This window comes from Hemicordylus capensis, chromosome 1 (genome assembly GCF_027244095.1).
Source record: "Hemicordylus capensis ecotype Gifberg chromosome 1, rHemCap1.1.pri, whole genome shotgun sequence".
NCBI classification, from domain to species: domain Eukaryota; kingdom Metazoa; phylum Chordata; class Lepidosauria; order Squamata; family Cordylidae; genus Hemicordylus; species Hemicordylus capensis.
Genome location: NC_069657.1, coordinates 29,256,371 through 29,282,060, shown reverse-complemented (window position 1 = coordinate 29,282,060; position 25,690 = coordinate 29,256,371). Strand labels below are relative to the sequence as shown.

Here is a 25,690-nt window from a genome sequence, read left to right as displayed (position 1 = left end):
GAAATACAGCTGTGTGACCAAGAGTTGATGTTGGCCTGTTACCCCGAGTTATGCACCACCTGTGGTTCCCACTATGTTTGAACTCACCCTCTTCATGAACCTACTATGACTACTATGCTGAATTTTTATATACTGCTTTTCAATCAAAGTTCTCAAAGCAATTTATGTAGAAAAATAATTAGGGATATGCACCCAAACGCTTCGGTGCCATCCCAAAGGCAGCGAAGAGGTTCCCTTAAGAGGAGGTGGGCAGGTCCTACCTGCCCATCCTCAAAGCCCACGCTGCCCCACGCTGCCCCACTGTAGCGCTGTTCAACCGGAAATACCTCCATGCAAGAGGCAGCTTGTGCGGCTTTCCCCTTGAAAACGCCAAGCCGCAGTGACGGGATGCTTCCCTGGCATCCCTTGTGTCGTGTTGGCAATGCATCCAGTCACTGCAGTCACTGCATCTAAGGGGACCCCTCACCGCCCTTGGGATAGCACTGAAGCATTTGGGTGCACATCCCTAATTATTTTTCTGCGTAAACTGCTTTGAGAACTTTGGTTGAAAAGCAGTATATAAATATTCATCATAATAGTAGTCGTGCTTTTAAAGGCAGGGAGAACCGCTCCTGGCCGCGCTGAAAACGCCGTGCTGGTTTTGAGCAGAATGGAGGGGCGGAGCCACCATTGGGCAAATGGAGCCCTAGCCCCGCCCCCGCGCACACGACGTCACGCGCATGGGAAAACGCGGAGGGGGCTGCCAAGTGGGGCTGGAAGTAGGCCGCTGCTCGGCTGGCTCCGCGCCTGGCAGAATGGGTACTTAAGGGTGGGAGTATTCACTGCTGCTGAGTACGGCGGGGCACAGGGGTGCCCCGTGGGTGGGGTGCACCAGGAATATGCCCTGTTGACCTGTGGGCCAGTCCGAGCTTGCTTAGAGGGAACACTGCTGCTAGAGCAGTTTCCTGTACTGAAGAGCTAAAAGACCCCCAAGGTCCCTTCCAGCTCTTAAATTCTTTTATTTGAGTGTGATGTAGTGGTTAGAGTGTTGGACTAGGACTAGGGGGACTTGAGTTCAAATCCCCACTCATGAAACTCATTGGTTGACTCTGGGCCAGTCACTTCTCTCTCAGCCAAACCTACCTCACAGGGCTGTTGTGAAGATAAACATAACCATGTAAACCACTCTGGGCTCCTTGGAGGAAGAGCGGGATATAAATGTAATAAATAAATACTACTACAACAAATATTTGTATACTGCTTTTCAACAAAAGTTATCAAAGTGGTTTACAGAGAAACAATAATAATAAATAAATAAGATGGTTCCTTGTCTCAGAAGGGTTCACAGCCTAAAAGGAAACTTAAGAATAGCAACAGCCACTGGAGGGATGCTGTGCTGGGGCTGGATAGGGCCAGTTGCTCACCCCACTGCTAAATAAAGAGAATCACCATTTTTAAAAGGTGCCTCTTTGTTCAGTTAGCGCCTTTGCCCTCTTTTCACTCATTGTTCAGTCAGGGCACTGTAATTTGGGAACATTTTTGTCTTTCTTATAGAACTAAGTAGAATACTTTTTCTTGCATGTTTCTTCTCCTTAGATAGATCTCTGGCCCTAAAAGGGCTACAGACTCACCCCCCACCCCCCCCCAAAAAAAAAGAAAAAGAAAAGAAAATAAACTGAAAAGTTTGGGGAAAGGCATGGAAAATTCCTGAAGGGTCTAGACTCCTTTAAATACGCTGTAGCTATTGCCCTGGTGATTGGTGGGGCAAAAATCCACACAGTACTGCCCTCACAAAAGAAACATGAGATGTAAATTCTGTCTCCTGTCTGCTCAGTTCCCAGTCTATTCTGTGGGGAGGGGTTGTGGGGCTGCCAACAAGTATCTCAGTGCCAATTCTGACAGTTGTTAATGTGAGAGAGGACATCTGTCTACAGAGAAATCTGAAAAGGGACCACAAAATTATTTCCTGGAGGCCATCAAAATGGTCATCTGATAGTAATAGCTTCTGCCCGTTATTGGCTTGGTTCTGATGTAACCATTGGCCTGTTTGAGGCAAGGAAAAAAAAAAAAGGTTCTGTCCTTCTAAGTCATCATAGCAAAGTCACTCTTCACCAATAGGAAATTATCTTTATTGACTGATGGATTGCTTTTAGCAATCTCTTGGTTCTACACACTTTTAATGTATAGTGCAGAATGTAACTTAAACGTAAGCAAAAAAAAATGTATATGTGTGAAAACCATGCACTCCACCATTAAAAGCAACAATAACGAAACCTGTTCTGGATACGAGTTCTGTTTTCCTGTATGTATTATGGCATGTTTTACCAAAGATACGAGATTCCGTCTGAATATTTTATTTATTTATATTTATATTTATATCCTGCTCTTCTTGCAAGGAGCCCAGATAAGTGTACAAAGTTATGTTCATCCCCACAACAACCCTGTGAGGTAGGTTAGGCTGAGATATAAGTGATTGGCCTAGAGACACCCACTGAGTTTCACAGCTGAACAAGATTTGAACCTGGGTCCCCCTGATTCTAGTCTAACTCTCTAATCAATACACCATGCTAATAAATCAGGTTCAGGCAGGGTACGACAATCTGCTTATTAAAATATTTCTACTTTCCGTATACCCAGGGCATCTAAAAGCATTAATATTAAAACAAAAAACAACACATATATTAAAATAACATAAAACATTTTAAACAAGCAAAAGCGGTGAAATAATAAAATAGAAACACTCAGCAACAGCACACAAAATTGTTTGTTTTGAAGATGTCCCCCCCCCCTTTAATTTGGACATTAATAGATACTAGCTGGGCTGGGTGCAGAGCATCTGCGTCTCTAGATTGGCTCAGCCGTTTTCTCCTGCTCACTGCCGCCGCTGCCATTGTTTTCTCACCAGCTGCCCTCCGGCGCTTAACTTCCCACCTGCCTACCCACCAGCCACCTCCACCCGGCCGGCCCGCCGCCACCTCCTCCAGTCAACCGGCCACTTCCTCGGCTCCTCCTGCCAGCAAGACTCCACTGGCTATCCTCCTCCTCCTGCCGGCACGGCTTTGCCCGCTGGCGCAGTTCTACCAGCTGGCCACCTCCTCCCACTGGCACGACTCCGCCAGCTGCCATGACTGTTTTCTTCCCCCATCTCCATGGCTATCCGGCAGCTCTCCGAACTCTTGCAAGAGCTGCCACACATGGGATTAGCCACGGGTACGTCTTAAATAATTATATATAAAGATAGGTCATCACCTGTCTTAGTGGTGCATTTATTTGTTACATTTGACACTCTGTTTGACTGGTGTGTGGATGGGCGACAGAACTCGAACTCAGAGCCACTTTGAAGACGCCAAAGAAAGCGTTTGACAGAAAAGAAACCAAGTTTCTGACAGTCTGTACAGTGCAACCTATTTGTAGGGCAAAAGTGTAAGCAGCAGTTCTTTGTTTTTCTTTAATTTCCGTGGAGAAGCGTCAGTTTTTTTGTCAGTTCTCATTTTGGTAACACAATATCAATTCTGCCATCTCCATGCTTTAGATGGGCTGGGGCGGTGGGGGGTGCGGAGTGTATTGTGTCAAATTAAAAAAAAATTGAAACACTTCAAAATGTGATTGGCAGGTTGATTACAATAATGCATGTGATTAAACTCTTGGTGTGCTTGTAAAACGAATGAGAGGACGTCAGTGGTTATTAAATGTGTTTTTGTTAACTCTCAGTGCGTTAACTTTTGGGTTTGCATTGCCTGTGCATAAGAACCCACAGGACGCCTGGTGATGAGTTATTCAGAGGTGGTGTGTCTTTTGTTTATCTTTTAAAAAAAAATACAGGAAAGGAGATTGTACTTGGTAATCAGCGAATCAATGGATCGAGCCTTATGTAAGCTAAATACTCTCTCTCTCTCTCTCTCTCTCTCTCTCTCTCTCTCTCTCTCTCTCTCTCTCTATATATATATATATATATATGCATGGGTGCAAATGGAACAAGGCAAAGTTACCTGCACATGCTGTACTTGAAAGGAATGCTGTTATTGTTCTTAAAGCAGTGTGCTTTTCAAGAGCAATGCTCAAAGAATGATGATTGCAATAGGATACAACTGTGTGAGGTTTGTGTGTTTGCGGTGGGGGGAGTGGTGGTAGTGTACATCTATGGCACAGTGGGACAAATCATATCCCCAAGTCCCAGGAATGCTATTGTCCTGCTTAGCTGAGGTATCAGTATTCTGAAGTTGAAGATGTTTTTAAAGATCTTCTCTAGATCTTTTCATCAGCAGGCCTGGCCTTGAGGGTAGCTATAATTCAACAATGCCCCTAGGCCTCTGACGGAGGGGGAACATGCTGGTTGGGTGGCAGCCAGTGGCAGCTGGTGCCACTGGGGCTGGGGACGGGGTGGAAAGAGGGGCAAGTGGGCACAGAATGGGCCACAGCTCTCTCTCTCTCTCTCTCTCTCTCTCTGAATGGGAGACCGCATGTGAGCACAGTAAGATATTCCCCTCAGGGGATGGAGCCGCTCTGGGAAGAGCAGAAGGTTTCAAGTTTCATCCAAGATAGGGCTGAGATTCCTGCTTGCAACCTTGGAGAAGCTGCTGCCAATCTGTGTAGACAATACTGAGCTAGATAGACCAATGGTCTGACTCGGTATACGGCAGCTTCCTATGCTCCTATGTAAAATACCTTTTAATTTGAAGCTTTATTTTTATTGTGGTTTTAGCCTGGACTTTTAACTTATTTACTTAATTTGGTTAATTTTATTAGTCTTATTTTACAATGCATCTATTTTATTGTTGTGAGCTGCCCCATGTACTGGAGGAGCAGGGGTATAAATATCTTAAATAAATAAATAATTAAACAGATACCCCATGCACAATAGGCCCATTCACACGTTATGTTCAACACTCAAACAAGAGTACAGTGTACAGATCTGTACAGATTTGTATACAGGTACAGTCATTCACATGTTAAGCTGAACACAGGTACAGACATACACTGCCTATCTGTACCATGCAATTGAAGGATTTGTATCCAGGTTCATTTTTAAAATTAGCACAGGTACTGTCATTCTCACAAATACATATACGAGTGTACGGACATCTGTACATTCATACGGCATGATGTCTGAATAGAGCTAATGTTATAACTTTTATGGTGGGAGTTGCCGTCAGATTCACATCAGGGCTCTGGTTCGTGATCTGACCACCCAATATTAATACTGATTGCTAAATCACTTGAGACCATCAGCTTACTCTTGTGTAACATCATTTGCATAATGTCTGCATTTGTATAATTTGCATAACTTGTGCAGCTTGCATCCACACAATGCGACTGGGCTGCTGTACCCTTGTATGGTATGTTAGTCACTGTTTGCACCAAGGCCTACCAAGGGCTGGTTGTCAAATCCTGGACGGAAGCTACTCCTGGAGGAGGTTTCCCCCAATATTTTTCACAATGTAAAGGCTGGGCTTGTGGAAGCAAGCATGCATTGTCACCTTTGCTACGCAGGTTTGCCCTGGTTTGCCTCTGTATGGGAGACTTGTGTGAGCACTTTAAGATATTCCCCTTAAGGGATGGGGCTGCTCTTGGGAAGAGCATCTGCATGCTTGCATGCAGAAGGTTCCAAGTTCTCTCCCTGGCGTCTCCAAATATGGCTGAGAGAGATTCCTGCCTTTAACCTTGGAGAAGCTGCTGCCAGTCTGTGTTGACAGTACTGAGGTAGAGGGACCAATGGTGTGACTCGGTATATGGCAGCTTCCTATGTTCCTATCTTCCTAAAAACTCCAAGATTGCTTTCTGTAGTCACTTGGAGACAGATGCCCATTCCTGGAGACGCCAGGCCAATACTGGAGGGCTGCTAACCCCACCTCTTATTGGTAGATGCCTTGCCTATCTGTAGCAAATAAAGATTAAAAAATAATTCCGCCTTGCTTCATTGTGCCCGGTCCTAATTACCTTGAGAAATCGCACTTTGATCAGTAATGCTTTATCACTAAAGGCCAAACTCACTTCATTCAAGAGCTTGACATCCTCCCAGCAATAAAGAGTAGTAAATAATAAGTTTATAGATTCTGGGGTTCTTGTTTTTAAATAGCATGTATTAAGAACACCGCGAGCATTTAATACAGGGATGTTTAGAGGTATGCTAATGGCCACAAGAAAATTTCAAACCTCCATAATGTGCTTTAATCACCAGCTGGAGATCAAAAACCACCATGTGATTTTATACAGCATGGGAAGCTTCCAAGACTGCCTTACATGGAAACAGATCAATGGCAAAATTGGTAGATACAGCAAAGCTTTTGCAATAAAAGCTTTTTATGTATCTTGTTCAAAGCATGTAAGTGCCTTTTAGATCACTGATTGAACTGTAGACAGTATAAAGTGGAACCTTTTAATACTAAAATAAATTTCCAGAGTAAAAATTCCATTATAGGGAAAAGTGTTTTTGCTGCAGTGGGATAGATAATAATTCTTTCACACGTAATGGGATTCATGAAATGTTTGATGATAAACAGAAGTCCTTTGTACTGCCATAGCAAAACTGTACTGTTTGTGTGGGCCTGCATATAACATAAGTTAGATTGTGCAAAGTGCATACTTTCTTAAGCAAGGTGATTAAGAAGTCCTAAATATGGGATAGGTAAGAGGGTAGAAAGGACTGCCACTGATGCAGATTTGGGGCCATAACTAAAGTAAGCAGAACCACCTTGAAAGTCACAGAAAATCCTTTAAGTTTGATTGATTTTGTTTCCTTCAAACACGTTCCAAGCTTGGAAGTCTTAAAAGGACTTAAAGTTGAACCTGTTGCAGGGAATCATTTATCTGCCCATTGATATCACAAGAAAAGACATTTTTTGGGCTAGTTCCAGGGTAACATTTTGCAACAGCACAATAGCTTTTGCAGTGATTCTTTTTTTCAGGGATGCATATATGTGATAAGGTTATATTGGAATTAGCAATCTGTATGAAACATGGCCTAGGGATGAATCAGACCTTGACAACTTAACAGCCTTCCTTGTAAAACTCTTAATAATTTGTCCCTGCTTCCCAAATTGTACACCACCACTCAGTTGTGAGCACAGACGAAGTTGATGGTTGCTGACCTCTGTATGTACGCATTGACTGACATCCTAACACAGCAGGGCAGTTCCATTCTGACAGAAAATTATGCCAATGCAGTTGCACAATGCCTATCAGAAATAATGGGTGTCCTGTTGCACAACTGCATTTGCACAGATTTCTGCCAGAGCGAAGCTACCCTGGTGCACAACTCCATTGGCAGTGTTTACACAGACACACACAACAGCATGGATGGTGCTTCAGCTGCTTGTGATGCACTGCGCAATGTGAGAGCCAATATCTGCTCACTATATATCCCCCATATTTATTTCCCTGGCTCGTACTTGTAAGTACATTGATTAGCAATAATATTTTTCTAGTGGGGAGGAGAGCTGGTCTTGGGGTAAAGTAAAGTAAAGTTGTGCCATCAAGTCGGTGTTGACTCCTGGCGACCACACAGCCCTCCTGTAGAATACAGGAAGGGTTTACCATTGCCATCTCCCGTGCAGTATGAGATGATGCCTTTCAGCATCTTCCTATATCGCTGCTGCCCGATATAGGTGTTTTCCATCGTCTAGGAAACATACCAGTGGGGATTCAAACCAGCAGTCTCCTGTTCCCTAGGCAAGTTACTTCTCCGCTGTGAAGCATGAATTGTCCCCTTTGCTTAGGAGGGCTCACCTTGGTTTGCATTTGGATGAAGGACTACATGTGAGTGCTGTAAGATGTAGGAGTGTGCCCGAATGGATTTTTCCATTTCAATCTGTACCTGAATTGAAACACCCCCTGTTTGTTTTGGGTCTTTAATCTGACCCTGCCCGAATCACACCTGATTAGATTTGTACCCGAATTTTTCCGAATCTGAATCGATTCGGATTTTTTAAAAGGGTCCTGGGGCAAAAAGAGAGAGAGAGAGTGTGTGTGTATAGTAGTAGTAGTGTCAAATGGGTGGAAGCTATCAACCAAATTTCAAAGAAATTGGGCAAAAGGCTGATCTATATATTTAATTCTCTTGGGACCATGTGTGCCCAGGATTTGGTGGCGGTACTCTCGCGACACGCTGCGAGAGTTCAGGACTGAGGGAAACGTTGGTTGGGGGTTGGAGGAGCCCGGAGGAGGAGGCCGAGGGCTGGGGGCAGCTAGCGAGCGGCGGCAAGAGAAGAGCCCGGCTGGGTGGGCGGCAGGCTTCTGAAATTGGCCGGGCGGAGGCTGGCGCAGCAACTGGGCTGTTGTGGCAGGCATGGGGGCTGGGAGGGGGGAGAGCGGTGGAGGAGGCGGGGGCCTTGGCAAAGGAGGCGGCCAGAGGGCGAAAATGACTGGGAATAGATCAGGGCAGAAGGGAGAGGGGGAAAGCAGCGAGGAGAGACTAGTGGTGCATATGCTGTGTGCCGGTTCAGCTAGTATTTATTTATTTTTGAAGTTTACATGTCTTTAAGATTTTCCCCAAAGGGAATAATGGGGATTCCAGCAAACGTATAGTTTCACGTCAGGGGCACCAGGGTGGCCCAGAGAGGAGTGTGGTGGGTGGTAGCTTTGTTGAACCCATTGGGTGCTACCACCCAGATTTCAAAAGAATTGGGCAAAGGGCTGATTTTTAAGGAATTGTTGAAGTTTACATGTCTTTAAGATTTTTCCCATAGGGAATAATGGTGATTCTGGCAAACGTATAGCTTCACATTGGGGGCACTGGGGTGGCCCAGAGCGGGGTGTGGTGGGTGGTAGTGCCCAATGGGAACAAGGAAGCTACCAACCACATTTCAAAGGAATTGGGCAAAGCAAGAGCTGGTTTTTTAGGAATTGTTGAAGTGTACGCATCTTCAAGATTTGTCCCCATAGGGAATAATGGGGGTTTCAGCAGCCCCATAACTCCACTTGGGGTACACTGGGGTGGCCCAGAGCAAGTGGTGGTGTAGTGCACATAGGGTGCCAACCACCCCCATGGGTTGCTAAGCCATGGGGTACTGGGTTTTTTTGTTTGTTTGTTTGTTTGTTTCTGAGGTGTTCTGAGCGTAGATTCTCTGGTAGCAAATGAGAGTGGATTCATGGTTTGTCATTGAAAATCTCAAATGGTTGGTCAGTAGGGGAGCCAATTGGGATGAGGAGATTTTACCGGTTCTGGATGAGGTTGCACTCCCCTTGAAGTAGCAAGTATGCAGCTTGGGGGTATTACTGGACCCGGCTCTGCTTTTGAAAGCTCAGGTGGAGGCAGTGGCCAGGGGTACATTTTTTAATCTTGGCTTTTTACCCAGTTTTTAATATGATTGTCTCTACTGCTGCTTCTTTGTATTTTGTACAGTTCTCATGCATGTATTTTAAATCTTTTAGTCAGATTTGTTTTATATTTTAGCTTTGTATTTTAATTGTGTCATTTTTATAGTCGTTTTTAATTTTTGTGTGAACTGCCTTGGGATTGTTTTAATGAAAGGCGGCATACAAATTTAACAATAAATAAATAAATACATTTACATTTAGTTAACTTGTTCTCTTGGTTTCGAAGGAATGCAGTCTGATCCTATGTACTGTAGAATTGTCATGCCCCCTGAAATTCTGGGGTTCACCCAGATTTTAAGCATCTAACCCGGATTGCTTAGCCCACCTGGATTTGCCTTGATTTCAGCTTTCTTTCTTTTATTTTTTTTAAAAAAGCTAAGCTCTAGCCCTTGTAGAAGCAGAGTTATGGAGCAAATTATGTAGTCACTATTCTGTTCTACTGCTGGACTTGGATTAAGAATGGTAGCACAGGAGGCTCGCTGGAAGGATTTCACTTCCACAAGTACAACAGTCCCCTGAGGAATATTGCCTTTGTTTTTTTAATCAGCAGGGGATCTCTATCTGGCAGTTGAGAGGATAGCTTACTTTTGATGTGAATCACTACCTCCCTACCAGGCTATGTATTATAATGTTTAAGGACTTTCTTGGCTTTGCATTCAATGCATGCCTACTTAGAAGTAAGCACCCCTGGATTCAATCAGATCTTCTCTCAAATAAGTGTATACAGTGTAGGGCAGCTTCCTGTGTTCCTATCCTCACTAGCATTTTATAAAATAATTTCATTTTAATTATTAAATGTGGAATTTGACAAGTGATCACAAATGCCCTTAGGATCCTATATGCCGATTTCAGTTTTTGACCCAAGTCTAGCCAAAATTAATTATGAAAAGTTAGCAATCCTAAGCACATTTACTAGAGAGGAAATCCCATTAAACTCAGTGGGACTGAGTTCTGAGTAAACATGCTTAGGACTGCACTGCACATTCCTCCGAAAGCAATGGAATTTACATTTAGTTAACTTGTTCCCTTGGTTTCGAAGGAATGCAATCTGATCCTACCTATGCATGTTTATTCAGAAACCTGGCCTACTGTATTCTTCAAATTATTATGGTCAGCTCTTCTGAAACATGAACAGCCTATAAAAATGGTAGCTGGGTGCTAACCCTAAGTAAATCACATGGAAATCAGTTAGATTAATATCTTTTTTATATAATTCTCTTAAACATACCTGTTGCAAACCCCATGCGTGGCAGCTCTCATGAGAGTTTGAGAGCAGCCTCTTGATAGGATAGCGACAGGGACGGGGGAGAAAATAGGGATGTGGCGGCCGCTTCCGGGACTTGGCGAGCAGGAGGAGGTTGTGGGCCTGCCAGCCTGAAAGTGCTGAGGGGGCAGAGAAGGGGGGGAGAAGTGGGCCGTGTGGCCCGGCAGCCAGAAAGCACGGGGGGGGGAGAGAAGTGAGCAGGGGGGAGAAGCTGGTCGGCCGGCCAGCCAACCAGAAAACACGTGGGGGGGGGGGAAGAGAAGCAGGCGGGGGAAAAGTTGGCTGGCCAGCCAGGAAGCCGGGCAGGCGGGGGGGTGGGCGGGAGAAAAAGGCAGCAGCAGTGGGTGGGCTGGCCAGAGGCACAGATACTCTGCACCCGACTCAGCTAGTTTATTATATTTATTATCTGCTTTTGGAAGCTCAGGTGGAGGCGCTGGCCAGGGGTGCCTTTGCACGGCTTTGGCTAGTGCGCCAGCTGCGTCCCTTTCTCAAGAAGGCAGATCTGGCCACAGTTACCCATGCCTTAGTCACATCATGGCTGGATTACTGTAATGCACTCTACGTGGGGCTGCCCTTGAAGAATATTCAGAAACTGCAGCTAGTGCAAAATGCAGCACATAGGATTTTATCTGGAGCTGCCTGCTGGGATCACTTGAAAGAGCTGCACTGGCTACCAGTTTGTTTCCGGGTCCAATTCAAGGTGCTGATTTTGACCTTTAAAGTCCTTAACGGTTTGGGCCCAGGATACCTGAGGGACTGCCTGCTCCCAAAGGTTGCTGCCCGCTTGACAAAGTCATCTTTGTCATCTGCTCCGGGTGCCGACAATGAGGGAAGCTTGGCTGTCATGCACTTGGGATAGGGCCTTCTCTGTTGCTACCCCCAGACTCTGGAATGCTCTCTCGGTGGCTATTCGCTCCTCAGTTTCCATCACAGCTTTTAGAAAGCATGTTAAATCTTGGCTTTTACCCAGGCTTTTATATGATTGTCTCTACTGCTTCTTCTTTGTATATTGTATTTTGTATGGTTATTTTATGCTTGTATTTTAAATCTTTTTAGTCAGATTCAAGTTTTTATATTTTAGCTTAATATTTTAATTGTGTATTTTTATAGTCTTGTGTTTAACTTTTCTCGGTATCTGTGATATATCTGTTTATTTACTTGGAAAGGGGCTATAGCTCTCTGGCAGAGCACATGCTTTGCATTTTGAATGTCCGAAAAGGTGGTAAAAAACCCCTTCCAGTAACCCTAAAGATAAGGTAAATGTGCTGTCAAGTCGATTTTGACTCCTGGTGCCCACAGAGCCCTGTGGTTTTATTTTGGTAGAATACAGGAGGGGTTTGCCATTGCCTCCTCTCATGCAGATTGAGATGATGCCTTTCAGCATTTTCCTATATCGCTGCTGCCCAATATAGTACCAGCGGGGATTTGAACTGTCAACCTTCTGCTTGTTAGTCAAGCATTTCTCCACTGCGCCACTAAAGAGCTGCTGCCAATTTGTGCAGACGATACTGAGCTCAGCAGACTAATGGTCTGACTCAGTATATAGAAGGATCAGGCATATTCAAAGTACTACATATACACCGTGACGAGTCTACACCTACAAAGATTAGAATCGTTCAGACAATGGTTTTTCCCATGATGACACTCTATGGATGCGAAAGCTGGACTTTGAAGAAGCAAGATAGAAAAAGTATTGACGCTTTTAAACTTTGGTGCTGGAGAAGACTTTTGAGGATACCATGGACAGCCAGGAAAACAAACCAACGGATCTAAGAACAAATCAATCCAGAATTTTCACTCGAGGCACAAATGACCAGGTTCAAACTATCATACTTTGGTCACATTATGTGAAGACCCAGCTCCCTTGAGAAGTCCATAATGCTGGGGAAAGTTGAAGGAAAGAGAAGAGGAGGACCAGCAGCAAAGTGGATGGACTCGATTGCTACAGCAATGAATGCACCACTGAGAGACCTTAAAGTCCAAGTTGAAGACAGATCATGCTGGAGAGAATCTATCTATGTGGTCGCTAAGAGTCCACACCAACTTGACGGCACTTAATCAATCACATATACATGCATATGTGTATATAAATTTTATATGTACATATGTTTTATATATGTATAATTTTAATACTAATAGTTTTAACATTTTGCATAGCCAATATTTTAATATATCCCCACAGTAAGTACATTACTAAGAGTAGCATCAGTGGGCTTACTTGCTGAAATTTTTCTTCTTGTACTAACTATTCAGGAGCCTTGTCCTTATTAAAAATTTGCAACTTTTGCATAGCCAGTGTTATTCAGTATGATGCTATACATGTTTACTTTCAATGCGTCTCAGTCCTTATAAAGAGTGCAAATGACTCCAGTCTTACAGGTCGAAACTGAGTTCAGCGAGATTTACTCGCAGACAAAACTGCATAGGACAGGATTGCAGCTTCGATTGGACTGGCGCACCAACAACACAAACCTCGGCTTTAAGACTCAAGGGGGACGTTAAAAAAGGTGGGGGGAGGGAGGTGGAACGATAGCAACAACAACAAAACTACAATTCTCAGAATGGATCGTTGCGAAACGGAGAGCGGGGCGGGGGAGCGAGTGGGTAGGCGTTGGAAGCGACGGTGGCCGAGAGGGAACGCGAAGCACCCTTCGCTCGCGTTGCCGGAGCCCTGGCTTTCCGAAGGAAGGGCGCTTGGGATTAATTAGCCAATGGGCTGCGGCGTTGCAAGGCGACGCGAGCCACCTTTGCCTTGGCGCGCGCGCGCGAGAGAGAAAGCGATTGACTGGCTGGCAGGCAGGAGAGCGGCGTCGTGGCCCGTCCTGCTCATCGCCCCGCGGGAAGTTCAGAGCGGGTTGAAGGAAGGAGCGTCCTTGAACCGACGAGGAGGTATACTGGAGGGGAAGGAGAGGGGATGAGATGCTGCCGCCGCCCTCTCCTCCTCCTCCCTAGCCCAGGCCCAGCCACTGCCAGGCCACCCGGCTCTTCCTCCTGGCATCGCCAGTTAAAAAGAGGGCTGGGGGAGACCGTGGGGCCTGCCGCCGGCCAGAGTAGCAGCCCACGTTCGCGTCGGCGGCCCCAGTGCTCTGGCTCGGTGTAAGGCAGCTTCCCAGCCGCCCCCACCCCGAAGCCTTAGGCGGGATGTCAGGCCTCAGTCCTGCCCAAGGTTTACCGCAGGGTGGCCAAGCTCTTGGCGGGGTTCCCAACCCGCGATGCTCCAGATGTCGATGAACTACAACTCCCATCATCCCCTGCCATAGTAAAGCCTAGCTGGGGGATGATGGAAGTTGTAGTTCACTTGGAGTACCATGGGTTGGGAACTCCTGAGCTATTGGGTTACAACCCCCGTTGCTCCCAGCAGCAATTTATTGTGGCTGGGGATGATAGGAGTTGTGGTCTAACAGAGAGCCTCAGCTTGGCTGCCCCCTAGTTTAAGGGGAAACTGGGAAGAGGAGTGCCCCTGGGCTCCCTCCTGCTCCTTTAGCCTCTCATCTAGAGAGAGCTTTCTGCCATTTATGGTTTTTTCAGGAGGCTGGGAAGGAATGAATTTACATGCTAACTGAGCAAAGGGGGGCACCTATTCTCCCCCCCCCCACCTCATAGCGTCTGTTCCTATTGTACCTCAGTACAGTGTCTCTCCAGTGATTGTTGCAGGTGCGTCTCGTGTGTGTGTGTGGTTTTTCTTTTTAAGATTGTGAGCCCTTTGGGCAACCACTTTCTTCTTGCTGTGCTTTTTTTTTAATGTGCAAACCATTTTGATAACATTATAGAAAAGTGGTGTAATAATACACATGGGAATTCTTGCCTCCATACACACCCTCTACTAACCCATTGCTATAGCCACTAATAATATATAGTGTTAGATATTGGCCTCTAATATCTCAGCTTGGATGAGGCTCATTCATAGGAATCCCTAAATATTCCTGGCTCAGCCTGACTCCAAATGCTACAAGAGAGCATGTTTTGACATGAAGCACCAACAAAGCACTTCAGTTAGGCCTGTAGAGCTGTCATTCAATAAACCAGGGTGAGTACATAAGAGGAGCCTTACTAGATTGTGACTAAAATGCCAATCTAATGCAGCATTCTGGTTCTACCAGTCAAGTCTTGTCTTCACCACCTGCTTGTGAACTTCAAGACAACAGCTCTCCCCTATTGCTTGCCCCTAAGCATAGTGGTTCATTTTTAGCCACCATAATTAATAGTTGTTGGTAATCTCCAAACCCGCCCCCCCCCCCCGCTTTATTGGATATATAGATATAGATAAAAGTAAATACACCATTTTAGTTGCGTTTGTTAGACCTCTGTGAATTTATCTAATCCCATCTCAAGTAGTAGCCAAAAACCACATCTTGTGGCAATGAGCCCTACTAAGTACCAGTGTGGTGTAATGACTAAAATCCTGGGCCTGGATGTTGGAAATCTGGATTCATATTCCTAGTCAAGAAGCGGAGTGGCTTTGGGCAACTGTCCTATGAAGCCTAACCTGCTTCATAGATTCATTACAAGGCTAAAACTGAAGTCAAATAGTCATGTAACAAATAAAATAAATGTGCATAGTGGCTTTCCATATCCTCCCTTTGAACTAGGAAAACTGGGGGTTGGTAAGTGTTTTGTCGTTGTCTTCCTGGCTGTATTAAGATTCTGCAATAGAAAACATCAGATGTGTTTCACTGAAGTGAAGGATTGTATTCCCCACTTCCGCTAGCCTGGGGTTGGTGGGAATCTGTCCTCGCCTCATTCAGGTTAGGATGAGTAATGTGGGCAGTTCATATTTTGGTGGTGATTGTTTTTGGTGGTGATCCATGTGTGTGTTCCATGGATCTGTACTGATTAAACACTGGCATGCCTACGACAAAGAAGGCTGCCGTATGAAGTGTGATTTGGGCCTTATTGCCTTCTGGCACCTTAAATAAAGGTGGGGAAAGGGCATTTATAGAAAAGGTGATATAAAATGTGTGACCAGGATAAGATCAAAATATTGCAGCACAATCCTATGCATCTTCTATCTATATAATTCTCTTAGATGTACCCGTTGCTAATCCCATGTGTGGCAGCTCTCACAAGAGTTCGTGAGCAAGGGGATGGGGAGAGGAAAGCGACAGTGGAGAAGATAAGGCAAAGAGTCAGGCAGCCAGGCTAGCAGGCAGGCAAAGAAAGTGGTGGCCAGGCCAGCTGGCAGGTGGGGAAAGAAACCAGGCCTGTCAGCGGGGTGGGGGTGGGGGGGAGGGAGGGAGAGAGAGAAAGAGGGAGGGAGGCTGAGAACGAGGGAGAACTAGAGACACATATGCTCTCTGCCCAGGCCAGCTAGTATTTATTATCTTGATTAACAAATATTTATATACCACTTTTCAGCTAAAAAATTCTCAGAGTGGTTTACAGAGGACAATACATAACATGGTTCCCTTTACCAAAAGGGCTCACAATCTAAAAAGAAACCTAAAGTAGACATCATGGAGGGATGCTGTGTTTAGGGACAGTTGCTCTTCTCCTGCTACAGATAAGATAATCATCACTTTAAAAGCTGCCTCTTTGCTCAGTTATTTAATACTCAGAAATAATTCGCACTGTATTCAAGAAGGCTTACTCTCAGGAAAGTGTGTTTAGGATTGCCGTCATAGTATCTGTGTTGGTTCCCCAGAACAAAAAATGCAGAGTTAGAGTTGGTTTTGTATCATGGCAAAGTTACAACATTTCCTGCTTGCCTTCTATATTTAATTGCTTCATAAACTGGAAGGGGAAAGTGATACAAAAATATGTTAATAAATACTCCGCCTTTCTCATTTTCCTTGAATATCTAGCCTGGTGACTTCTGAGAACTAAATCCCTTATTTATTCATGATTTCTAAAAGTGTTTCAATATAATAATAATCTTATTTGAGCTCTTAACGTTGATCAGGAATGAATGTCCCATTTCAGGTTACACTGGCCACATCTGGATAGAATGCTTTAAAGAATAAAAACATAAAATAGCCTTTCACAAAGTGACTTTTTTTTTTGCATTCTCTACAAAGAACTTCAGTTGCATTGAGGCACTGTAACATGTGAGCCTTTGAAGGAGAATGGAGGAATATTAGTCCCCCATACTGGGGATTATTAGTAATCAATAATTCTAACAGCTTGACACCATTTTTGCTTAAATCAGTTTGCAGCACTTTGCAATACAAAAGTTACATTGGCCACTGCCTTACTGAGTGAGTCCCTCTAGCTGTCTACTCTGGCTGGCCATGGGTCTCCAAGATTTCAAGTAGAGATCTTTCCCAGCAGTTCTACCTGACATCCTTTTTGGTTGGAAATGCCAGGGATGGAACCCGCATGCCTCTCTTGTGTCTTCTATTCTGCATCAACAACAATCATATATTCATTAAATAGCATGAGGGGTTCTAAAACAGTTTACAACATGTAAACAAACATGTATTTGGACACTTGTTCTCTCAGTTTGGAATACAGAATGTATATGTCTTCTGGAGTGTTAAATAAAGTTCTCTTGTATTCCTAAATAGTAAGGAACTTATGACACTTGTTACCCCATAATTGGTGAATAGTGAAGAGCATAGTCCTTCATGTCTAATTAACTCTTCTGGTAATGTACAAAGAAGTGCTAAAGAGCTGAGGTGGTCTGAAAATGACCTGATTTGATTCTGTAAATGAAATATCCACAGTGTTTTTTCCTGTAGTGTTCTTGAAGGGAGAAACTCAAACATTTTTTTTTTAAAAATAGAATAATGGGGAAATGATGTCTTCCCTATTGTGTGTTGTCTTGGTAAATTTCAGTTGTGAATAGCTTATGGAGTATCTAATTCAAACCTCATGGCACTGCCTGTTCACCAAAAAGAAGCAAGCTTGCTACAATAAACAAGTTTGTAGTGGACTAAAGCACCACCAAATGAGGAACGACTTCCACTGTTGAGTCATTCTGTGTATACATGCAGCAGAAACTTGGTATCCAAAATAAATTAGATGCAGGTTCATTTTCGGTCTTAGTGGTGTAAAAGGAAATCTGTATTAGGAAATGGCTGTTCCGCCCTGCGCTCCCACCCCTCTGGGAAGAGCAGAAGGTTTCAAGTTCCTTCCCTGTGCTAGGGTAGTACTTTTGAGGAGGAACACTTCTCTTATCTACTGCATGAGGGCTCATGTAGACCTTTAACGGGGGTGCAGGTGGGAAGTAAAGAACTTGAGCAAAGCTAGGTTTTCATGTTTATTGTTGGACAAGTTTTTAGGGCAGGGTGGATTGCCTTAAACCAAGGAGCTTTAAATCAGTGATTTACATCTAATTTCTCATTAGTACTCTATGGATCTTATGGACCCGCTTGGATTCCAGACGGCCCTCGGGGAGTTTCCAGTGTCCAGAGCTGGTGACCCTGTCGAGGCCTTGGTTGATCTCTGGAATCGAGAGATGGCCCGGGCTGTTGACACGGTTGCCCCCAAACGCCCTCTCTGGCTTGGTGGAGCCCGTTCTGCTCCTTGGTTTTCCTCGGAGCTTAGGGCGATGAAGCAACTCGGGTGATGGCTGGAACGACGCTGGAGGAAGAGTCGTCACGAATCCGACCGAACACGGGCTAGATCCCATTTTAGGGACTATGCCGTGGCGGTGGGGGCGGCGAAGAAATGCTTTTTCTCCTGCTCAGTGCAGACAAACAGAGCTGTTTCGTGTGGTGAAAACCTTGCTCCACACATCCCCCCCGGACAATGGGGGAGGAGTCATCTACAGCTCTTTGTGATTGGTTTGCCTGTCGCTTTGCAGATAAAGTCGCTTGCATCCGTGCTGACCTGGACTCCAGAGTTTTGGCAGTTCCGGCAGACGTGCCTTTGGTACCATCTGGTCCCGTTGTGTTGGATTCTTTTCGGTTGGTGCAGCCTGAGGATGTGGACAAGATCCTGGGCAGTGTGCCGGCAACTTCGTGCGCTCTTGACCCTTGCCCTTCATGGCTGATAAAAGCTTCCAGGGAGGGGACAGGTAGATGGTTGTAGGTGATCGTTAATGCTTCATTAAGGGAGGGCAGGATGCCATTGTGCCTCAAGGAGGTGGTGGTAAGACCTCTATTAAAAAAGCCCTCCCTTGATCCCTCCAACCTGGACAACTATAGACCTGTATCTAACCTTCCCTTTTTGGGCAAGGTGATGGAGCGTGTGCTGGTGTCCCAGCTGCAGAGGGTCTTGGATGATACGGATAATCTGGCTTCTGCCCTGGGTATGGGACTGAGACTGCCTTGTTCGCTCTAGTGGATGACCTACTAGACAGGGGGAGTGTGTCCCTGTTGGTTCTGCTGGACCTCTCGGTGGCGTTCAATACCATCGACCATGGTATCCTTCTGGGCCGCCTCTCGAGTATGGGAATCGGAGGCACTGCGTTGCAGTGGTTCCGGTCCTTTCTTGAGGGGAGGGTCCAGAAGGTGGTGCTGGGGGACTACTGCTCAGCCCCGTAGCAGTTGGCCTGTGGGGTCCCACAGGGTACGGTCTTGTCCCCCATGCTGTTTAACATCTACATGAAGCCGCTGGGAGAGGTCATCCGGGGATTTGGACTGAGTTGTCAGCAATATGCGGATGACAGTCAGCTCTATCTCTCTGGACCCGGCTCTGCTTTTGGAAGCTCAGGTGGAGGCGGTGGCCAGGGGTGCCTTTGCACGGCTTCGGCTAGTGCGCCAGCTGCGTCCCTTTCTCGAGAAGGCAGATCTGGCCACGGTTACCCACGCCTTAGTCACGTCGCGGCTGGATTACTGCAACGCGATCTACGTGGGGCTGCCCTTGAATATCCAGAAACTGCAGCTAGTGCAAAACGCGGCAGCGAGGGTTTTATCTGGAGCTGCCCGTTGGGAACATATCACCCCCATTTTGAAAGAGCTGCACTGGCTACCGGTTCATTTCCGGGTCCAATTCAAGGTGCTGGTTTTGACCTTTAAAAGCCCTAAACGGTTTGGGCCTGGGGTATTTGAGGGACCGCCTGCTCCCAAGGGTTGCTGCCCGCTTGACGAGGACATGTGAGGGGGCCCTACTCCGGGTGCCGACAATGAGAAAGGCCCAGCTGTCGTGCACTCGGGACAGGGCCTTCTCTGTTGCTGCCCCCAGACTCTGGAATGCTCTCCCAGTGGCCATTCGTTCCTCGGACTCCATCATGGCTTTTAGAAAGCTTGTAAAGACTTGGCTTTTTACCCAGGCTTTTACATAATCGTTTTTACTGCTGCTTCTGGGTGTTTTTATCTGTTGTATTGTTTTATGCCTATTTTTATATGTTTTTATACTTTTAGCATGATGTTTTTATTGTGTGTTTATTGTATGTTTTTAACTTTTGTAAACCGCCTTGGGGCTATCTTTTAATGAAAGGCGGTATAAAAATGCATAAATAAATAAATAAATAAATACTCCGTATTTCTTAAAAAATGATGCATACTAACTGGTTAATCTAACGCTAATTTGCAGCTAAATAGACTATTTATATTATTGAGGAAAGAGCACTTCTCCAAGTATTGCTACTTAATTTCACTTCTGCTTTGTTGTATAACTCTCCTGCTTTTTCTGCAGTTTTAGTAACTTTTAGTAGTTATGGATTGTATTATTCTGTGCGTTATATTATATATATATATAGATAGATAGATAGATAGATAGTAATGAATTGATCAGCAAAGACAGGATATAAATTTGTTTATCTTTTCTCTAATCCTATCCTAGATATCTAAACTAGCTAACACAAAACTGTTTTTGCTAGTATACCTGTGTTTTTGCACTTTGTTTAGAGAGAACTAGGGCAATTTATTTTTATAAGCTGAAAAGGAAATGCCTTTGTTTATAAAGGTAAAGTGTGCCGTCGAGTCAGTGTTGACTCCTGGCAACCACAAAGCCCTGTGGTTGTCTTTGGTAGAATACAGGAGGGGTTTACCATTGCCTCCTCCCATGCAGTGTGAGATTATGCCTTTCTGTATCTTCCTATATTGCTGCTGCCACCAGCGGGGATTCAAACCAGCAGCCTCTGACTTGCTAGTTAAGTCATTTCCCGCTGTGCCATTAGGTGGCTCTGCCTTTGTTTATAGAGAGTAAATATTCATCATTTGAGAACTGAGCATGTTGTAGAGTTTAAGTAGTTAAGAATAATAAAAAAGGAATATACCAGATCACCCCGTGGCCTTAAAGGGCAATTTTCCTAGTGATCTATAGGATCCTAGTGCCATTGATGATATACTACTCTTTGGCCTTCAGCCCTGGTATCAAGTCCATAGTAACAATATATTACTTACTATGACATTTTTATAATGTTTCTTTATTTACATAAAAAAGCAGCCTTCAACTCACTCCTTTCTATTAGAGGGCTATTGATTAAATTTTAAGAGATGAAGGTGTAGGGTTGATGAGAATTTATTTAGGTTTACTTTTAACCAGTGTTGATAAAAATCAGATTTTTAAAATTTAAATCAGATTTAACTTAAATTTAAATTTAAAAACACAATTTATTTTTTTAAAAGCCCTTATGCCAAAGATATCATCATGAATGCTAATCATATCTTCTAATTATATTCAGTAAACATGTTAACAGCACTATATGGAGATGAGAGTTAACAGACCTGATCAATCCTATTCTGCAGGTGGTGTACATGCACCACATACACATAAACTCTATCTCAAGCTCTTGCCCCCCCCAAAAGTGCAAAACGTTAGGCCCATTCACACATTATGTTCAACACTTGTACAATGAGTGTGCAGTGTACACAGGTACAGTCATTCACATGTTATGTTGAACGCAGTACACAGAACAATGCACTTCCTATCAGTAACATGCTTTTGCAAGGCCTGTATCCAAGTTCATTTTAAAAATAAACCCAGGTACAGTCATTCACACAAACATGTGCACAAGCATACAAACATCTATACTTGTATACCATAATGTCTGAATTGGGCTAAAGAAGGCCAATGAATGAATAGAGGATTTGAGAGGATGGAGTAGACTTTGAGCAAGGAGGAGAAGTCTGGATATAAATGCAAGGAATAGAGGAGGGAAATAGAAAGTGAACAGAACATATTCATACGGTCCCGAGGAAATGTTTTCTGAGTGTATCCTCCATTGTAGAAGGGAGACACCTATAATGGCAGCAGGTTGTTCAAGAGACCTCATTTTGGAATATTTTAATGAAGTTCTTGTATCTGTGGAAAATATAGTCATACATGTGTGTAGCAGATTTAACCCAGCCTTCATTTCAAAGCAAGCCCACGTGAGGGGAAGAAAAATGCTGAATCCTCTCTCTTTCTTTCACCCACAAAGGCTGTTCCTTTAAACCATTTCCTCAGTAGCTTAATTGCTGCCACCACACCCACTTTTCAGCAGTTTAACATCCCCTCCCCCGTGGTGTGGGTGAAATTCCAGGGAACTCTCCTTCTCTTTCCCATTGGAAAAGTACACAAAAACCTCCAGTGCAAGCCTACATGTGATGAGGAAACTTGGTAGAGCTGCTGAGCAATCAAAGATGTGTTGCACCAGAGTAAAACTCCTTTTCCTGAGTTAAAACTCCACTCAGAGGCAGGTAAAATACCAAAGAACAAAAAAGAGAAAAACTTTATTTAAAATACTATAGAATGCTTCAGTCTGAGGCTCTCTCAGCTTTTAGTTACAGGTAAAAGAAGCACTCAGTAGTTGCAAGAATACTTCAAAAAACACTCCAGTTGCAAGGAACAGGGATATAGAAACCTTTAAAAGCACCTATAGAGGTTACAGAGACTTTTGCAGCGGCCTGGATGCAGAGTTGGGCTCAGGCTAGTGTTTCTTAGCTTGTTGCCTTACAGATAAAACACAATAAAATAGTTGTAAGGATTTGCAAAGCACACAAAAAGGAAAATAAGTCTAACACCATCTGACTAACAAACTGTTCCCTAGGTTAAACTTTCAGAAGCCAAAAGCCCTAGCTTCCTTTCCCCTTGAACTCACCCCAAACTTCCTTGAATTCCTTGAGAATTCAAGCTTCCTGCAATCCTATCTCTCAAGGATCTGCAGATGTCCTTCTGTGCAAGAATTCTCCAGGCTAGCTGTTGACCATGAGGCAGCAAAACTCCATTGCTGCTCACTAAGCCTTCCGCCCATCCTCTCTCATCTCCCGCCTAGCGGCTTTTGAACAAAGATACGCTTCTCTTCCTGCTTCATGGCCCTCTAGGTCCCACCCACTGTGTGCTGAGTGGCTGATCCTTAGCCTGTCATTCAGGACAGGGTACATTTCCAGTTCACTCTTTAAGGAAAGGAAAGGCTGTTACTGCCTGATCGTTACAATGTGAAATGCAGAAAGTGCTACTACTTACCACCTTTTAAACTATAGTTAAAACTTTCAATATAAAACTCTATAGTTTGTAGTTATAATTTTCACAGCCTTGGGTATAGATTTTACTGTTTTAATGCCATAGTTAAACTTTATAGCTTCCTTATGTGCTTTCTATCTTATGCTGGTGAAATACCAAATAAATATATTGATTGGTTGATTTGAAACAGTGCAATAAAGAAATGCAAGCCTGGTTGCCCGAATGCAACAGCGTTATGAGATGTATGCACCTTTTATAGTGTGTTCTTACTTTCTAAAAATGAAACCTACTCTGAATATGATTTAAGGCTATATTAAACAATAATGTACTTTTACTAGAAAATGATGATTAAATGGAATCTTCCTGACTAGTGAGTTAAATCATTAAAATTGAGTCCTTCTGTGAAACTATTTAAATCTATTTGATTTAATGCAATCCAACCCTGCTTTTAACTGGGCTACTTAAAAAAACACAGTTATTTTAAAAAATCATAATCTATTTTGAATTAAAAGACAAGTTTTTATCCAACCCTTTTAGGGAAGAGTATTTTGGATAGTTTTGTTTGTAATTGCATATTGTACATTCCTCCTATTACTCACTATTTTGGGGTTTACAAGAAAAATTGTAGAAATAAGTGAGAAATATTAAATAATAATGCCTTTCCATAGCTGTGTCCTACCATTTCAGAACACTGTTGATTTGTTTAAAAGCTTGCAACAAACTTTTATTTGGCAGCCAAACATGTGGTTGGGGCTAGTGTAACCAGTGTGTGTGTGTCTCCTTAAGGTAAGGAGTTGCTGTCGAGTTGCTCTTGCTCTCTGAGGTTTTGTTTGCTTTGCTTTTTTGCTTCGTTGTGGTTTTTCTGAGTCTTTTTTTATTTTTGAAGTTGCTCTTGAGGAGCATGGACCTAGTCTGCAGGGGTTACAGAGCACTAGTTGTTGTATGTCCCGAACAGCTTGACTTAGCTGTGCTAAGTGGGGGATGGTAAATAGGCAGATCTTGTCAAGGAATATATATTTTTTTAAACTTGTGGGGCTCTTCTGTCCTTTTGGAGCACCAGACCATTAAGGAAAAACAAGAGACTATGGTGCTAACATTAATTCCATGGTTTGAGGAAGGTCCTGGATTGAAAATACATTGTTGTTGCTGTTCAACCACAGAAAAGGCCTGTATTTGTAAAACTTTGGGAAATGCTTTTTGAAAAAATGGAATTCTGTTTTGCTTGCTCTATCAATGAGATAGCTTGTTTCAATAGGATTATAGGGATTAATGATCCATTTGGCGTTTCTCTGTCTTTGTTTCTGTGTTAGTCCCTGGTAGCAATGTGCACAAACGGCTTATGCAGGCGCGGGCGGAGAGCAGTTCCCTTAAAAAGCAAGTAAGCAGGTCTTTACCTGCTCCACTGCTGCCCTGCAACTTTTTCGGGAGCGGCGCTAGCTCTACCAAAGTCCATGCATGGATGATCTCCAATTGGGATTTGACAGAGGAAGTGTGACTCTGTTGGTCTTTTTGGACCTCTCGGTGGCTTTCGATATTATCGACTGTAGTATCCTTCTGGAGCATCTGAGGGGGTTGGGGGGGGCACTGCTTTGCAGTGGTTCTGCTCCTACCTTTCAGGCAGGTTCCAGATGGTGTCCCTTGAAGACTGTTCTTCAAAATCTGAACTTTCCTATGGTGTCCCTCAGGGCTCCGTATTGTCTCTGATGTTGTTTAACATCTACATGAAACCACTGGGAGAGATAATCAGATTTGGTGCAGGGTGCTATCATTATGCTGATGACACCCAAATCTATTTCTCCATGTCAGCCTCATTGGGAGAAGGCATAACCTCCCTAAATGCCTGTCTGGAGTCGGTGATGGGCTGGATGAGGGATAACAAACTGAGACTGAATCCAGATAAGACGGAGGTACTTACTGTGCGGGATTGAAACTCGGGAGATTCATTCATTCATTCATTCAATGTCTATACCGCCCTTCCAAAAATATGGCTCAGGGTGCTTTACACAGAGAAATAACAAATAAATAAGATGAATCCCTGTCCCCAAAGGGCTCACAATATTTAAAAAAAACCCATAAGATTGACACCAGCAACAGTCACTGGAGGTACTGTGCTGGGGGTGGATAGGACCAGTTCTTCGATGTGGTCTCTGTGCTTTACATGAATGGGCTTTGCACCTGCACAGAGACCACATCGGAGCTTCCAAGCTAGAGTTCTAATTTTTGGAGGTAGCCCCGCCCCCTCGGTATATAGGTGGCTGCGTGGGATTCCCTCTCCAGTCTTTTTTCGTCCGCAATCGAAGACACATCGCTGAGCTGCTCCTTGCTAGACTCTTTTGCAAGTACTGCTTTACTCCTTCCCTTTCCCCCCTTATTTTCGTCCAGTACTTCTCTTCCTTAGCATTTTTATTTCGTCCCCGGTCACCCCCTCGGATATCTCCCTAGTTTTGTTTTCTACCCCGTTGCGGCCTTCAGGCCCGGCGTGCTGCGGATCCTTCGCCTCCGCTTTTCTCCGATACCTTCTTCGGCCTATGGTAAAAACTACAAAATTTAAGCAGTGTGGTTGCTGCAAATCCAAACTCCCTTTGACCAACTGCCACAAGCTCTGCTTTTTTTGCCTGGGTGAATCCCATAAGGTTGGCTCTTTTCTGCACTGTACAGCCTTTATGAAACAGGTGCACAAAAATCGAGCCTCTCGACTTCGTTCTTGGCTTTGGGAACAGGCGTTCCAAACTACGGTCTCGGACAAACTGTCCACCATGCAGGCTTCTTCCAATACCTCTCCTGCAGCCTGGGGCTTACAGACCATTTCGTCCCCTCCGGGAGTCTCGGCAGCTACCCCCGAGGTGAATATACCCATTGATC

General features: G+C 44.3%; 1 protein-coding gene across 5 annotated transcripts in view; it reads left to right on the top strand.

Annotated features, from left to right (window-relative positions):
* VRK1 (VRK serine/threonine kinase 1) overlaps positions 1–25,690 on the top strand; it is a 103,346-nt gene that overhangs the window by 9,603 nt on the left and 68,053 nt on the right. Inside the window, exon 1 of one of the 5 annotated variants that reach the window (XR_008309426.1) lies at positions 13,229–13,447. The exons of 1 other annotated variant lie outside the window; for it this stretch is intronic. Coding sequence is in view for 2 of the 4 variants with exons in the window: in XM_053258998.1 (XP_053114973.1) it covers positions 13,270–13,447 (178 nt within the window). In the remaining 2 variants the exon portion in view is untranslated. Of the gene's footprint in view, positions 1–13,228; positions 13,448–25,690 lie in introns of those variants that run through there. 3 more of the 5 variants (XM_053258998.1, XR_008309429.1, XM_053259010.1) reach the window with 3 other exon arrangements.